This window comes from Mauremys mutica, chromosome 2 (assembly GCF_020497125.1).
Source record: "Mauremys mutica isolate MM-2020 ecotype Southern chromosome 2, ASM2049712v1, whole genome shotgun sequence".
Taxonomy (NCBI): Eukaryota; Metazoa; Chordata; order Testudines; family Geoemydidae; genus Mauremys; species Mauremys mutica.
Genome location: NC_059073.1, coordinates 42,401,333 through 42,418,747, shown reverse-complemented (window position 1 = coordinate 42,418,747; position 17,415 = coordinate 42,401,333). Strand labels below are relative to the sequence as shown.

Here is a 17,415-nt window from a genome sequence, read left to right as displayed (position 1 = left end):
AACAAATGTTCCAACTATATGGTACTAAACCTACTACTACTAAGAACTAACTATAAAGCTAAAAGACTAATAAAGGGGGGGAAGGGTACACAGTGAACAGGCACATGCTAGACTCCATCACTGGCCAAAGGTGGTTGAGAAGAAACTGATGGCGGTTCACCAGCACAGCCTTATATAGCCTTGGTACAGGGCACGAGGATGTGTAGGATGCATGTGTAGGCAGAACAGAGACTGCTACCAAAAATCTCCAATCAAAGTCGCAGGGGCGCGTGCGTGCCTAAAGTGAAACACCCATAGGGACACTACTCGAAAAAGAAAGGTTGATATTTTTTGGTTAGTATTTGGAAAACTAGCAAATAAAATAGACTAGGAAATTGACTATTTAGCAGTACAACACAAAGAAAATATACCTTCTGAAGAATTTATGTCCCAATTCTGCCAACACTTCTGCACATGCATAAACCAATTGAATGCTTGCAGGAATAAGTGGTAATCCCAATATCTTAATTCTCTGAATGCCAAAATAGTCCACCCCATTTCATTTATTTAAAAACTCTTGTATAAGCAAAAGATCTTAAATATTTCCTTTACTATTAACTTTGTTTAAAACTAAAATATGCATCTGACTTTTTCTTTTTTTAATTAATTGCAAAGTTTGACTGGCACATCTTCCCTTCTACACTGCATTAACAAAAGCTAGATGCACTAATAAACTTGATATTACTTTTCCCTCTCCAGACATCTGAATATGGTCTGTTACCCTCCATTATTGTGGCACTTTTTGTTCTGCCCTTCTGGCTAAAGACTAAAGTATTTGTTGGCTGCCACCATTGGCACATTATGTATTTGCCTCGAGGAGTGTGGTAAAACAGTACAATCCTCCTCCCTTTTACAGAACAATCATATCATCTTCCATATGAGACTGGCCACTACCATCTGACACGGTGCTAGCTCTTCCACATGGTATCACAAGCACTATTACAGTATGTTAGCATTAGAGTGGGTCTGGAGCAGTGTCCTTACTTTAGAATTAAAGTATTAACCTTTGATCCCTAGACAAACATAGCAGTCACTATTGCCCGTATTCACTTTTAGAATCTCTATCTTGGTCCCATTAAGTATAATTCCACTTGAGATAGAATAGAGTTCTTTGGTACTAAAAGTTCTCCATTATTTATCTTTTTCATTAATGATTTAAAAGATGGTATGTCAGTAATCTAAAAAATTAATGTTGACTTCATAAAAGTAGGAAATTTATTATGCATGCTTCCCAGAGATTTATCCTTTTGGAAAGTCTCTTGCAGACCTCTCAGCAATAGTGGCAATAATTTTTTCCAAAGCATTCTAATAAAAAAAAAACCCAGACATTTCTGACTGTTTAAAAACAAACTGAAGTATTTTGAAAATAAATAAATACATAACAATTGTCCTACTGGTTAAAACCAAATGGTCCATCTAATCCAGTATCTTGTCTCTGACAGCAGCCAGAACCAGATGCTTCAGAGAAAGAAACCATAGTGATCAATTACAGAATAACCTGCCCACAGAAGATTCTTGCCTGTCAGTAACTGGTTGGCTTATGAATTGAATCATGAAGGTTTTTGTCCCATCCCAAACTAAAACATTAATCCTAAATAAAGTAACTTATACTTTTATTCTTGTTACCCATATAAATGTCTAATCCTTTTTTAATCTTCTTAGCCTCAATAATATATTTTGCAACAACTGCCACAAATTCATATTGTTATAGTCATGTTGGTCCTAGAATATGAGAGAGACAAGATGGGTGAAGTAATATTCCCCAGACCTGAAGGGCTCTGTGGAGCTCAAAAGCCTTGTCTCTTTCACCCACTGCTGTTGGTCCAGTAAAATATATTGGACCCATCTAGTCTCTCACAAATTAATATTGTGTAAAAACATATTCAAGTTTTAGTAGGTTTGAAAAACAGCATCACCACTTCAGGTAACTTTTAAAATGTTGTTTGTAATTTTTTTGTGCTACTCGTTCATTCTATTAATCATTTGAGATCTCAAATAATTTATTTATTTAAAAAATCATTTCCGTTGAATTTTAAAAAAGCTAAAGCACCGAAGAGGTTCAACAACAGTAAATCATTACACAATTTCTCGCTAAAGATTATAAATTATTTAGGCCTTGATCTTGCAAACACTTACAAATAGCAAACAACTTGATACATGTGAGTAGTCTCACTGAGTTCAATGGGACTACTTCTAAGCTAGTAAAGAGGGCTTTAAACTAGGTTCGCCAGGTGATGGTGACCTAAGCCCAGAGGTAAGTGGGGAAGTGGGATACTGGGAGGGAACACAAGGAGGAGGGTGCAACAGGGAAATCCTCCTTGGCTCATACTGAGAAAGCAGGGCAATTGGCTAGTTATCTTAGGTGCCTGCACATGAACGCAAGAAGCCTGGGAAACAAGCAGGAAGAATTGGAAGTCCTAGCACAGTCAAGGAACTATGATGTGATTGGAATAACAGATACTCGGTGGGGTAATTCACATGACAGGAGCACTGTCATGGATGAGTATAAACTGTTCAGGAAGGACAGGCGGGGGAGAAAAGGTGGAGGAGTTGTATGTAAGGGAGCAGTATGATTGCTCAAAGCTACAATATGAAACTGGAGAAAAGCCCATTGAGAGTCTTTAGGTTAAGTTTAGAGGTGAGAGCAACAAGAGTGATGTCATGGTGGGCATCTGCTATAGACCACCAGACCAGGAGGATGAGGTAAGAACATAAGAACATAAGAGAGGCCGTACCGGGTCAGACCAAAGGTCCATCTAGCCCAGTATCTGTCTACCGACAGTGGCCAATGCCAGGTGCCCCAGAGGGAGTGAATCTAACAGGCAATGATCAAGTGATCTCTCTCCTGCCATCCATCTCCATCCTCTGATGAACAGAGGCTAGGGACACCATTCTTACCCATCCTAGCTAATAGCCATTTATGGACTTAGCCACCATGAATTTATCCAGTCCCCTTTTAAACATTGTTATAGTCCTAGCCTTCACAACCTCCTCAGGTAAGGAGTTCCACAAGTTGACTGTGCGCTGCATGAAGAAGAACTTCCTTTTATTTGTTTTAAACCTGCTGCCTATTAATTTCATTTGGTGACCCCATGCTCCTCTTGACCTGCTGCTCACAAACAGGGAAGAATTGGTAACGGAAGTACAAGTGGGTGGCAAAGTGGGCAGCAGTGACCATGAGATGGTCGAGCTCAGGATCCTGGCACAAGAAAGAAAGGAGAGCAGCAGAATATGGACCCTGGACTTCAGAAAAACAGACTTTGACTCCCTCAGGGAACTGATGGGCAGGATCTCCTGGGAGGCTAATATGAGGAGGAAAGGAGACCAGGACAACTGGCTGTATTTTAAAGAAGCTTTATTGAGGGCACAAGAACAAACCATCCTGATGTGCAGTAAGAATAGCAAATATGGCAGGCGACCAGCTTGGCTTCACAGAGAAATCTTCAGTGACTAACACAAAAAGGAAGCTTACAAGATGTGGAAACTTGAACAGATGACTAGGGAGGAGTATAAAAATATTGCTCGAGCATGCAGGGGTGTAATCAGGAAGGCCAAAGCACAATTGGAGTTGCAGCTAGCAAGGGATATGAAGGGTAACAAGAAGGATTTCTACAGGTATATTAGCAACAAGAAGGTCAGGGAAAGCATGGGACCTTTACTGAATGGGGGAGGCAACCTAGTGACAGATGATGTGGAAAAAGCTGAAGTACTCAATGTTTTTGCCTTGGTCTTCACAGACAAGGTCAGTTCCCAGACTGCTGCACTGGACAGCACAATATGAGGAGGTGGTGAGCAGCCCTCACTAGTGAAAGAACAGGTTAAGACCTATTTAGAAAAGCTGGACATGCACAGGTCCAGTGGCCGGATCTAATGCATCCGAGGGTGCTGAGGGTGTTGGCTGATGTGATTGCAGAGCCATTGGCCATTATCTTTTAAAACTTGTGATAAGGGGGAGAGGTCCCAGACGATTGGAAAAAGGGAAATATAGTGCCCATCTTTAAAAAAAGAGAAGGAGAATCCAGGGAACTACAGACCGGTCAGCCTCACCTCAGTCCCTGGAAAAATCATGGAGCAAGTCCTCAAAGAATCCATTTTGAAGCACTTGGGAGAAGAGGAAGGTGATCAGGAACAGTCAAGATACAGTACAGCGTATTGTGCTTCATTAGTAGGAGCACTGCTAGCAGATCGAGGGAAGTGATTATTCCCCTCTATTTGGCATTGGTGAGGCCACGTCTGGAGTATTGCATCCAGTTTTTGGGCCCCCCACTACAGAAAGGATGTGGACAAATTGGAGAGAGTCCATTGGAGGGCAACAAAAATGATTAGGGGGCTGGGGCACATGACTTATGAGGAGGCTGAAGGAACTGGGCTTGTTTAGTCTGCAGAAGAGAAGAGTGGGGGGGGGGGGATTTGATGGCAGCCTTCAACTACCTGAAGAGGGGTTCCAAAGAGGATGGAGCTAGGCTGTTTTCAGTGGTAGCAGATGACAGAACAAGGAGCAATGGTCTCAAGTTGCAGTGAGGGAGGTCTAGGTTGGATATTAGGAAAAACTATTTCACTAGGAGGGTGGTGAAGCACTGGAATGGGTTACCTAGGGAAGTAGTGGAATTTCCATCCTTACAGGTTTTCAAGGCCCTGTAGTGGGGTGGTCACCCACTCACCGTAAAGGGCTTAAAACAGCCCAGGAGAGGGTGGTGGCTGGGAGCAAGCCATTCCCAGGCTGAGTGGGGAAGTAAGCTCAGCTGTGGCCATGCCCCAAGTAGGGCTCAGCTGGCCCTTATAAGAGGGCAGTGGGCCAGGAGCACAGACAGACTCTCTCTCTAGTCTGGTGAGAGAGAGGGACCTGGCTGCTGGGAGTGTACCAAGGTACTTGAGGTGGAGCAGGGCTCGGGGAAGGCCAAGGGAGCTGGGGAGTTCTGGCCTGGAAACTCCCAGGCTGTGGCCTAGTGGAAGGCCAAATAGGTACTGGGGTTGCAGGGGGCAGCCCAAAAGGGGTAGGCAGAGGCAGCAGGTCCAAACCCCCTTGCCTGTGATGAGTGGCATTTATACTGCAGTCTGCCCCAGTGAATGGGAGCTAGATGGAGACTGGGCAGTAGCCAAAGACTGAAGTGAGGTGGGGATAGTGGGTGGGGTTCCCTGGGGAGGGGAGACCCAGAGACTGAGAGGTGTACTGCCAGAGGGCAGCACCACTGCGTGCAAGGGGCACCGGGTCCAGGAGGGACTTGGGGGCTAGGAAAAGCAGGACACCGGCCTGCAGAGGGCGCTCTGATGGCTGGAGAGCTAATTCCCAGAAGGTACCAGCAGGAGGCGACGCAGAGGTGAGTCCCGTACAGTTACAGGCCCGGCTTGACAAAGCCCTGGGTGGGATGATTTAGTTGGGGTTGGTCCTGCTTTGAGCAGGGGTTTGGACTAGATGACCTCCTGAGATCTTCCAACCCTGATCTTCTAGGAGTCTATGATTTGTGTGTGTAAATTTACTTGTGAATAAATGTGAATAAAGGAATTGTTTAGAAAGGTTAGAAAATATAAAAGAGTGTGTGGGGGGGGGGGGTAGCTATTACAGCTATACATCACATGTCCAAATCAGTCTTATCAGTTTATTTATTTCATTTTGATAAAAGAACATTTTAAAACTATATAGGTTTACTGGCTGCTTAGGAACACTTCTTTTTGTCTCTCATCATATTTTTCATTGTTATCTTAAAAACAAACAAACCACATTTTGAAGAAAAAGACATTCAAGGTAGTGAAACAGAGAGCAAACAGATCAGTGTATTATTTCTAAAGATGTAATAGTTTGTTCCAGAAATCACAGGAATTGTAATACAAGTTATACCAAAAGGCTCAAAGGACACATTAAGTGAACTTATTCAATCTACTTAGGAGATATGTAAATTGCTCTGCCTAGTTTAAAATTCTTTCTACATGTCTCACTTGAGATACTAACTCACCCCCCCCCCCTTATAGTATACTCATATATTTGAAGGCTTTAATAAACTAGGTCACACAACCAGTTTGATAAACTACGATACAAAATTGAAAAGTGCCAAGAATACATTTACTGAAAGGAATTTTTTTTTTTTTAATGTTTTCACTCCAACCTACCATTCTCTTTTAGAAGTCATGTTCTGTGTTAGGCAAATGTGTTAGTATAACAGCTAGAACATGACTTTACTATTAAATATTTGGAAGGTATCCTTGAAAGATGACTTATTTTGTTTGCACTACTAGAAAGCTATAGAAAGGATTAATTAATTTTAGCATACATAAAATAAACAGCATGCAAGGAAGTAAACATTAAACATTGTAAATCTACTTACAAAATCAAAATCTCCATCTTGAGGGACTTTCCAGTTATCAGGATATTTGGATATGTGGTAGGGTTCAGGCATATTCTGATTACAGTTTTCATGGCTTTTATTCTTGGAATCTTGTTTATCAAAGTAGTCCATGAAAGAAGGTCTTTGTACTTGCGGTGAAGTAGCATTTCCTTAGTTGAAAGGAAAGGAAAAGTTAAAACTGTCTGAAGATGGAAGATTTACTGCTCTATAAAATAATCTGTTTATGAATTTATTGGACTAACTTTACAATGATTCATGTAATGTCTATTTATTATTATACAAACTCAAATATCAGTATGTACTAAAAAAATAATACAAAGTTGTAGCAGTTTAATTAAAGATGTGATTTTAAACTGAATTAGCAAAACTGGTGCACAGATGGTGTATAGACTATGAATAAATGACTTCACTGGCAGTTGAGAGTACTCTGTATATAACAGGATCATAGCCTTACAGAGCAGATGGCTAGAAAATGCCATATAAATTATGGCATGAACTGCCACTCTATCATTCTTTTCATAAAAGAATTATGTCTGAAATATGTTGCCATTTGTGGGACGTCAAAAGAGTTCACCCATTGAACAGGACAGTTAATCTATTACACAGAAAAAACACTATATTGGCTCTATGTAACTCTCCCCCAAGGCTACATCCAGAATAAAAGAATACTATGAATCATAAAATGCTGTACTCAAATTATAAATATACAAATTCTACCAGTACAATACAGAACATAATGACACTAATTAAGCAATTTGCAAACATCTACAAGGTAATAAGGTGATAAGTAACAGTCAGCATGGATTTGTCAAAAACAAATTGTGTGAAATCAACCTAACAGCTTTTTTTTGCCAAGGTAACAAGCCTTGTGGAAGTGGGGTTGCGGTAGATGTGGTATACCTTGACTTTAGTAAGGCTTTTGATACTGTCTTGCATGACCTTCTCGTAAACAAACTAGGGAAATAGAACCTAGATGGAGCTACTCTAAGGTGGGTGCAAACATAATTCTTGGATGCATTAGCAGGAGTGTCATAAGCACTCTTCCACTCTACTCTGTGCTGATTAGGCCTCAACTGGAATATTGTGTCCAGTTCTGGGCACCACATTTCAGGAAAGACAAATTGGAAAAAGTCCAGAGAAGAGCAACAAAAATGATTAAAGTTCTAGAAAGCATGACCTATGAGGGAAGTCTGAAAAAAAAAAAGGGGGTTTGTTTAGTCTGGAGAAGAGAAGACTGAGAGGGGACATAATAATAGTTTTAAAGTACATAAAAGGTTGTTACAAGGAGAGGGAGAAAAATTGTTCTCGTTAACCTCTGAGGAAAGGACAATAAGTAATGGGCTTAAATAGCAGCAAGGGCGGTTTAGGTTGGCCATTACAAAAAACTTCCTAAATATCAGGGTAGTTAAGCACCAGAAAAAATTCCCTAAAAAGGTTGAGGAATGTCTGTCATTGGAGATTTTAAAGAGCAAGTTAGACAAACACCTCTCATGGATGGCAGATAATCCTTAGTCCTCCCTTGAGTGCAGGGGACTGAACTAGAAGACCTCTCAAGGTTCCTTCCAGTCCTAACAATTCTCTGATTTTATGACAAGCACAAGTAACCTATGTGAAATTAAAAACAAGAATGCTAGACAAGATTATTATTTTTTTATTATAAGCATTAAAAGCAAACTAAGAAAAAACATAGACTGGGTAGAATTATCCTGTTTTAAAGAGAATAAACTACAGCTAGGGCGGAGGATGAGGAGAATGTTGCAAACATCATTTTAGGCATATGTATAATACATGAGTGTGTGGGCTTTCTGATCTGCTGGGAAAAGAAATTTCATCAACTGCAAACCTGGACTATGGTACAGCGTAGTATAGTTAAGAATTGTAAAACAACTACAATGTGTATGCTTGCACTTTATTGCAAAATTTAAGGAGGTTTTTTTTTTTTGGTCTCAGTTCCTGTAAAGTGACCAGACCACAAAAGCATGATATGTTCAAAGGATGCCATTAATTTTATCTAAAGAAGCCCACAGACATACAAAAAAAACTTTTATTAACGATTTTTCCTTTAAGGGTTTGGAGGAAGCAGAGCAGTACAGAGTAGACTGATTAAAATCAAAGTTGTTTAAATCACCAATTTAATCATTATTTAAATCAGTGACCAAGAAACCTTGATTTAAATACCAATTTTAATTATATTTTCTATTTGCATGTTTTATTTATTTTCTTAAAGGTTTATTTTCATTGAGAACCATTAAAACATGTTGATTTACAACTAAATAGAGTCTTTACACTAAACTTAGTACTATTTTTTGCTAAGCAGGAAGATACACTTTATCTATATACATTTATTTAAACAGTAGCATAGCTTAATTTACATTTATTGAGATTCTTAATTTTTACAATTCTTATGTTAGAAAACGGTAAATGATGCATTTCTAATTTATTAGATGATGATGAACTTTTTAACTGTGATTTATGTCAAGCTCTATTTAGATGGAAATTCAAATTCAATAAAATGCACAAAAACAGCATTTATTTATTTTATTTAAATTAAATAAAACTACCTTAAATGTGCTGGATTCATAAGAGAAAAAAAATATCAAAAAGTTTATCAAAACATGTTTTGCGTTAAAAATAACTGATTTTTTAAGCAAAGGAAGCATTATTTGAAGGTAGTGAATGGAACTTATTGTTCCTAGTCATCATGTCCTTCAAGATTTTAGAATTAATAGATCTCTTCCTCTCACAACTAGTTTACTTTCCTGCTTTTTCAGCTGCCAACTGGTTTCTTACCTTTGAATGAACTAGTCATTGAACTGACCTAGTTCAATAAATTGTAATCAAGAAAATATTCTCTCTGTACCTCCAGAAGAGGCTGGTTTAGGACTTCAACAAACTCTGGGGTCCAGGCACTTAACCATTGACTTCCACAAGCTCTTTGGTCTGATTTTCTTTAAAACTTTAGAAGCAAACACATATTGCTTAATACAATTTTTGTGTTTAATTTACATGATTTTAACACATTATTATATGTTTAGGCCTTAACATATGTTGTCAATTTCAAATTTAATTTTAAATAGGTTTTTTTAAATAAACAATATTTAATTTAAATTTTAAAAAATCAATTCCCCCCCACCCAAAAAAAAACAAAAACAAAAAACAAACCAATTGATTTTTATACACCCTGGAGCAGGACTGGAGAGTGCAAGTAACCTGGTTAATATTTTCTGAGTAGTCCACAAAATCAGCCAGAGAGATTTTGTCACAAACATTTGAGTTTAAAGCTCAAAAAACAGAAGGGGCATGGGGACATATTCAACTACTATCTCCATCCAGACAATTTACAGATCTCTCTCTCTGCTCCAGACCTGTGTTTCTTTCTGTCCTATTTAAAATCTTGCTTGTCTCTCTGACATCTTCTAGTGGATGTCTAGCCATCAGCTCAAGCTAACATGGCTAAAATGGAGCTCTTAAACTTCCCCCCAACATGCTGCCCCTCACGCTTGGGAGGTACTGCCCAGAAACATCCATCCTCTTTTTGTCCTCTGTTTGAATAGCATCTAGTACAATGGGGTTGTGGTCCATGACTAGGTCTCCTATTGCTCCAGTAATACAAATAATAATAAATAACATCATCACCACACTACAGTTGGTGTCTTCTCACTGTCATGGGTGATAAGAGGGAACTGGGGGAGGGTCAAAACTGCTCCACCCATTATGCCTTCCTTTACAGCCATTACACCCTGGCACAAGGAGGCACAGAGTGATGGACTCTGCTATTCACAGGTTTATGAGCTCACATGCATGAGGCAAATATACATCTACGTGGGATCCACCATGACATATATTCGAAGAATTTTTACATTAACAAATGCACTAGTTTGGAGTGCATGAAGGTCCCTTTTGCAAAATACACAGTTAAACAAAATAACTTTTTAGTCTGAAAGCCTGTGTATTATACCTTATTGAATAAAAACCTTGTGCACATTCCCTCAAGAACCTATAAAACTACAAGCATCATATGTAAGGAAAATATGAAAACTATACTTAAAAGAAAGAAAATTATATCCCCCATAACAGATAGCTGTAAGAATTTAACTTTTCTAAAGTAGTTGTAAATATGTTATCTTAAAAATATTTTCCCCAAAAAAATCTGTTTAAAAAAAAAAGGGGGGGGGGGGTAGGGGCACTGCAATTGGATCTGCATGGGGCTAGATTTCTATGGGGCTCTGTACAGGCTTATCCTATTGCAGAATTGGGATCTCAGTCAACACATAGCCAGACACATGATGGCTAGCAGACCCTACAATTTGTAGATTCATATATTCATAGACTCCAAGGATAGAAGGGACCATTGTGATCAACTAATCTTATCTCCTGTATAGCACAGGCCCTAGAACTCCCTAAAAATATTTCCTAGAGAATATAATTTAGAAAAATAGCCAATCTTGATTTAAAAACTGGCAGTGATAGAAAATCCACCATGACCCTTGGTAACCTTCCAATGGTTAATTACCCTCACTTGTTAAAAACTTACACCTTATTTATAGTCTAAGTTGGTCTATCTTCAGTTTCCAGCCATTGGTTCATGCTATACCTTCCTCTGCTAGGCTATTATTAAATATTTGTTCCCCATGTAGATACTTATAGACCAGGGGTCGGCCACCTTTCAGAAGTGGTGTGCTAAGTCTTCATTTATTCACTCTAATTTAAGGTTTCGCGTGCCAGTAACACATTTTAACGTTTTTAGGTCTCTTTCTATATGTCTATAATATATAGAATATAATATATAAAAAATGGCAGGGGAGGGATAGCTCAGTGGTTTGAGCATTGGCCTGCTAAACCCAGGGTTGTGAGTTCCTTCCTTGAGGGGGCCACTTAGAGATCTGGGGCAAAAATCAGTACTTGGTCCTGCTAGTGAAGGCAGGGGGCTAGACTCAATGACCTTTCAAGGTCCCTTGCAGTTCTAGGAGATAGGTATATCTCCTATTATAATTATATAACTAAACTATAGTTGTATGTAAAGTAAATAAGGTTTTAAAAATGTTTAAGAAGCTTCATTTAAAATTAAATTAAAATGCAGAGCTGCCAGGACCCACGCAGTGTGAGTGCCACTGAAAATCAGCTTGCATGCCACCTTTGGGACCCGTGCCATAGGTTGCCTACCCCTATTATAGACTATAACCAAGTCTCCCTTTAATCTTCTCTTTGTTAAGATAAATAGATGGACTGCTTTGAGTGTAACAATTTAAGGCATGTTTTCTAATTCTTTAATCATTCTCACGGCTCTTCTCTGATCCCTTTCCAACTTATCAGCATCCTTCTTGAATTGTGGGCACCAGAACTGGACATAGTATTCCAGCAGCAGTTGCACTAGTGCCAAATACAGAGGCAAAATAACTTCTCTATTCCTACTTGCAATTCCTCTATATATGGATCCAAAGATTACATTAGCTCTTTTGGTCACAGCCTCACATTGGGAGCGTATGTTCAGCTGATTAACCACCACAACCCCCAAATCTTTTTCAGAGTCACTGCTTCCCAGGACAGAATCCCCCATCCTGTAACATTCTTTGTTCCCAGACATATACATCTAGCTATATTAATATGTATATTGTTTGCATGTGCTGAGTTTACCAAGCAATCCAGATCACGTCAAATCAGTGACCTATCATCTTCATTTGCCACTCCCCCAATTTTAATGTCATTTGCAAACTTTATCAGTGATAATTTTATGTTTTCTTCCAGAACATTGATAAAAGTGTTAAATAGCATAGAGCCAAGAACTGATCTCTGCAGGATCTCACTGGAAGCACACCTGCTTGATGACAATTCTCCTTTTACATTTAGAGACCTCTGAGTTAGCCCCTTTTTAATCAATTTAATGTGTGCCATTGTAATTTTATATCATTTAGCTGTAATCTCATAAAAAAAGATATCAAGTTAGTTGGACAGGATGTATTTTCCATAACCCATGTTGATCTGCATTAATTACATTATCCTCGGTTAATTCTCTATTAATCAAGTCCTGTATCAACCACTCCATTATCTTGACAGATAAAGACATTTGTGAGGAAATTTGTTCTGAATACTGAGTTTAAGTATGACACTGTTTTGGGAATGAATTTGACATTTGGATTCTTTCAAGGAGGTGAACAGTCCAAAATACTATATCAGACATATAACTTTTCATTTACTTTACATAAACTCTGCACTTAAATATCATGAAATAATATAGTTTATCAACATCACTTTGACACTGCGACTTTACAAAATCTTTATTGTCCTCTTTTCAGTTTTTAAAATTCTAAGTCCAGCATGGATTAGTGTATTTGTCCTTGGTTTCCTTTGAAGGAAGCATAATTCACAAAGAGTCATATGCTCCCCTTCTTCCTACACAATAGAAGGGAACAGAACACACTGTCTGGCAGCTTTACAAAAGCTATGCAACCTTGGGAAGCTATGTTCCCCTTCTACTCGGTTTTACACTGGAAAGGCAGTATATGTCCTGTAGTTCTTTTCTTCTTCCCTGTTTCAATATTTCGCCTTGAAATAGTGCTGCAAGCAAATAACCAGTGAATGATTCCAGTTATCTGGATACAATATGCATATAATATCACATGAGCACTCTCTTATAAATTATTTATTTATTTAAAATGCAAGCTAACATTCTTTATTGAATTTTGTATTTTAATAAAACACAATTCTATACACCTTTAGCTTAAGCACAATGATTCTGCTGGCTGCCACTTCCTGCAGCTCCTATTGGCTGGGAACAGTGAATTGTGACCACTGGGAGCTGCAGGCGGCCGTGCCTGTGGACAGTCAATGTAAACAAACTGTCTCATGGCCCGCCAGCAGACTACCCTGACAGGCCACGTGCAGCCCATGGGCCACAGGCTGCCATTGCTCTAGGTCCTCAATGACAGGTCCTCTGTCTAAATCTTGCTGATTCTTTCTCCATAACATCTCTAAGATACAGCCTTTCCTATCCATCCCCACAGCTAACACTCTTGTCCAGGCTCTCATATTTCATGTCTCAATCACTACAGCATCCTTTTTTCTGGCCTGGACAAACACAATCTTGCCCCACTCATATCCGTTGAGAATGCTGCTGCAAAGGTAATTTTCCTAGCCCATCATTTTCACCATGTCACCCCTTTCTTTGCATCCCTCTACTGGCTACCCCTTCTCTATTGTAACAAACATAAGTTACTTGCGTGGGCGGCAGGTATCCCTAGTGCTGCCACCGACCTGCCGCCGGACACCTAGGTCACGGTGGCCCCGTCCCTTTCCCAAAGTCCCCACCGCCTGCTGCTGCTTGCCTGTGCCTGCCATGTCTCCTCCACTCCACTCCCACCTCCAGAGGTACCCGCTGCTCGCTGCATCCCTCCTCCTCGGGGACGGGAGAGTGAGGAGGGACGTGGAGAGCTAGCAGAGAGGAGGGACGTGGAGAGCTAGTAGAGAGGAGTGAGGAGGCTTGGCCGGGTGCTCAGCCAGAGGCTCAGCTGTGGGGGCTGGTGCTCAGGGGATCGGCCGCTCGGCCGAGCACTGGTGGCCAGTGGAGGGCCTTCAGAGGCGGGAGGTGCTGGTGGCTCAGCCTGGTGCTAGGACTGGCCCGGTGCTCAGGAGGGTCAGAGGCTCAGCCCGGCGCTGGGGCCAGCTCAGCACTCGGGGGGGCTGGCGGATCGGCCTGGCGCTGGTGGGGGAGAGGGGAGAGATAGGCAGTGGGTCGGGGGGGGCCCTCATGGATTCTCCTGTTGGGGGGAGTGAGGTTTTGGGGCTCCAGCATGCGGGAGATAGGGCCTTGTGTGAAAAGGGCAGGGCTGGCAGGCGAGTCTCTCCAAAGCGGCAGTTTATCCGCCAATCATGATTACTTGCTTTCACCTTAACAAGTCTTTCACAGCCTACCCCCATCCTTCCCTTACCTCTCATCTCTCATTCACTCCCGAGATGGCAACTGACTCCTACCTCTGATCTGTCTATCTCTATCCATCTGTTGTTATATTTAGTGTTATATTTAGAATGTAAACGTTTTGGGTCAGGGACTACATTTTTGTTCTGTGATTGTACAGCACCTAGCACAATGCGATCCTAGTCCACGATTAGGCCTCTTAAGTGCTACAGTAACAGTGCTACAGTAACAGAGGTGTTGGCAGTAGATCTGTGCACAGTGTGAATTCACTGGTCCAAAACTCCACACTGAGGGCTGCCACCACTATGCCTTAATAAATCTGCAGCATGACCCAGGTATATAAGCTGGAAGAATCTGATAGAACTTAATAGGGATAAACTTATAGGGTTATACACAAATTACTTATAGAATTTAATAAAGAATAATAATTTTTGCAGGGTTTATGAATGATCATACAGAATTCTAAAGTCAGGATATAATTTTCTATAAAATCCTACCAGACTTTCATTAAGTGTAGATGCCACACATCCTGCAAAGGGATGAGATACAATTCTGTCTCTCCCAGAAAAATACAGTTGCAATGAGCAAAGCCATGTTACTGAGATGTTGCAAAGAGGAACAGCATTTGACCCTAAGATTTAATGCAATTTTCTCATTTTCTTTGCAGCCTCCCAATATGGTGCTTTCCCACCACAATATAACCTCCTGTTTCTAAGTGACTATCAGCTCCTTCCAAAATCGGTTTGAATTGGTTTCTTTCTTATATCTGGTGCAACCTGGACTCCATGTTTCTAGCAAGGATCTTCTGTGTGGCTCCTCTCCATAACAACATCCCTCCCTGTTTCCTGCTTCCCTGGATGGGGCAGAGACACTTACAATAGTAGTTTCTTAACGCAGGAAAGCTGGAAGCAGTATCTGTGGGCTTTGCCTACATTGAGGAAGTAAGTTGCATTAAAAATATGTTTAAATAACATTATTAAACACCTCTTAGTACTTAGAGTAGACAAAGACAGTGGTGTTTAAAAATATATTGGCTGGTTGTGGGTTAATGCTAAAGGTAATCCCACTCCAGTCTTTTTTTGGCACAGTTTTGGGAAAGAAGCCACAATGCCTTTAACAGTCTGAAAAGTTGATGTGAATGGGGGAATATGGAGACTATCTTGGACACTCAATACATCTGTTCCGTCCTGCAGTACTGGCGGTAAAGACAAAATGAAATCAGATGGCTCTCTAGTACCTTTATTTCTATTAAGGGAATTTTTTTCCAAGAAGGATCACCAGGATGTCGCATAAAGTTTATCTTTAAAAATATAAATTGTGACATCGAATACAATGAAGAAACACAATTTAACTTGACTGCAGCTCTGTCATTCTACTCCAAAACACGTAGCCCCATTTCAAGGACTGTGCGGGGGGGGGGGGATTTATTTTGTGAAACATTTCAATTTAAATAGGAATATATTCCACTGTAATGCATGTTTTGATCAAACCCACCCGATGTCTTCATTAAGGAAAAATATCTCAGCGATGATGTATTCCCTAAAGAAAAGTATTTTATGAAGATTAATCTGTGGGAACAATGGATTTCTTTCTTTCTTTTTTTTTCAATGTATAGGTAAAGCCTAGATTAATAAAAAGCATGTACAATATGAAGTATTAAATGACTAGTATGTATTATATCACAACTGTAAAAATGTAATAATTAAGGTGAACAATACCAATAGCAAAATACATTATTCTGTCACTGTTGGCAGAATAAATAGAAATCTTGTAATTCGTTTTAACCTCTCTGCACTGCAGATGCCAAAACATGTACACAGTCATTAAAATGATTTTCAATATACTAAAATTTGAGATACAGAATATATGTTTAGTATCCCAATGCACTGAAAGGGTGTAAACGCCAGAGAGCGAGGAGTTGTTTAGGATGGTCCAAGTGAGCATCAAAAAGGCTGAATATCAGAAAACAGTGAGGCCCCTTACACATTGAACAGTCTCCCAAGGAAAACAGTAGCAGTCCTATCTTTAGAAATATATTAAACACTAGACTGAAAAACCTCTCAAGAATATACTGAATAAAACAATTCTATATTGGCTGGGAAGTGAAAGGGTTGGGCAAACTGACCTATGCTAATAGGTCTTTCTACAGTGATCTTGCAAACAGATTCACAACCAAGGATCTCTAGGGTCTCTTTGCAGGATCAGGGCCTTAACATCTATGAAAGAATTGAATGCCCGATATGAACAAAAATGTACTGTAATTAACTGAAACAGTTACTAACTGTAACTGTGATTCTTTGAGATGTGATACAGATGTGTATTCCACTTATGTGTGCGTGCACTCTGCACACCAGAGAATTTGCCTAGCAGTACCCGCAGAGTGGTGGCGCTTGCACCTCGTGTCCATAGCCCCTCCTGGGGCTATATGAAGCAGTGCTGCCCCAACTCCCCCTCAGCTCCTTTGCACCAAACATCCAGAGAGACACCCGATGCAGAGGGGACGGACAGTGGGTCTTGGAATACACGTCTGCATCAAATCTCAAAGAATCATAGTTACATAACCGTTTCTTCTTCTTTTTCAAGTAGATGCAGCTATGTATGTTACAAACAAGCAATATACACCCAGAAGGTGGGGCTCAGAGTCTACCTAAACAAAGATTGCAGTACCACCTTATGAAAACTGACATCCACCATGGAAGATGCAATAACAGCATAACAGGGCATAAAGGTATGTATGGACAACCATGTAGCAGCCCTGCAAATGTCCAATATTGAGACAGTTCTCATAAAATGAGCTCACACCTGCTGAGTAGACATAGCTGAAGCTATTTCATATGCAATCTTGATACCAGATGTTATGTCTTTAGAGACAGTCTGCAAAGAGTCCACTTACCCCTTCATATGATCTCCAAATGACAAAAACAGGCAAGGCAAAGCATAAAATGGTTTAGTCCTGCCTAGATAGAAGGCTAGACATCACCTGACATCTAATGTATGGAGATGCTGCTCTTCCAGAGATAAATGGGAAAGAACACGGGTGCAAATGAAATGAGAAATCACTACAGACACAAATTTGGGGTACAGTCAAAGTCATTTTGTCCTCAGAGAATTCTGTATGAGGAA

The 17,415-nt window shown here is 40.1% G+C and overlaps 1 protein-coding gene across 1 annotated transcript in view; it reads right to left on the bottom strand.

Moving 5' to 3' along the window:
• The window catches only part of STK3 (serine/threonine kinase 3), a 280,535-nt gene that overhangs the window by 78,848 nt on the left and 184,272 nt on the right, over positions 1-17,415 (bottom strand). Inside the window, exon 10 of the mRNA XM_045006079.1 lies at positions 6,360-6,529. Coding sequence (XP_044862014.1) covers positions 6,360-6,529 — 170 coding nt within the window. The remainder of the gene's footprint in view (positions 1-6,359; positions 6,530-17,415) is intronic.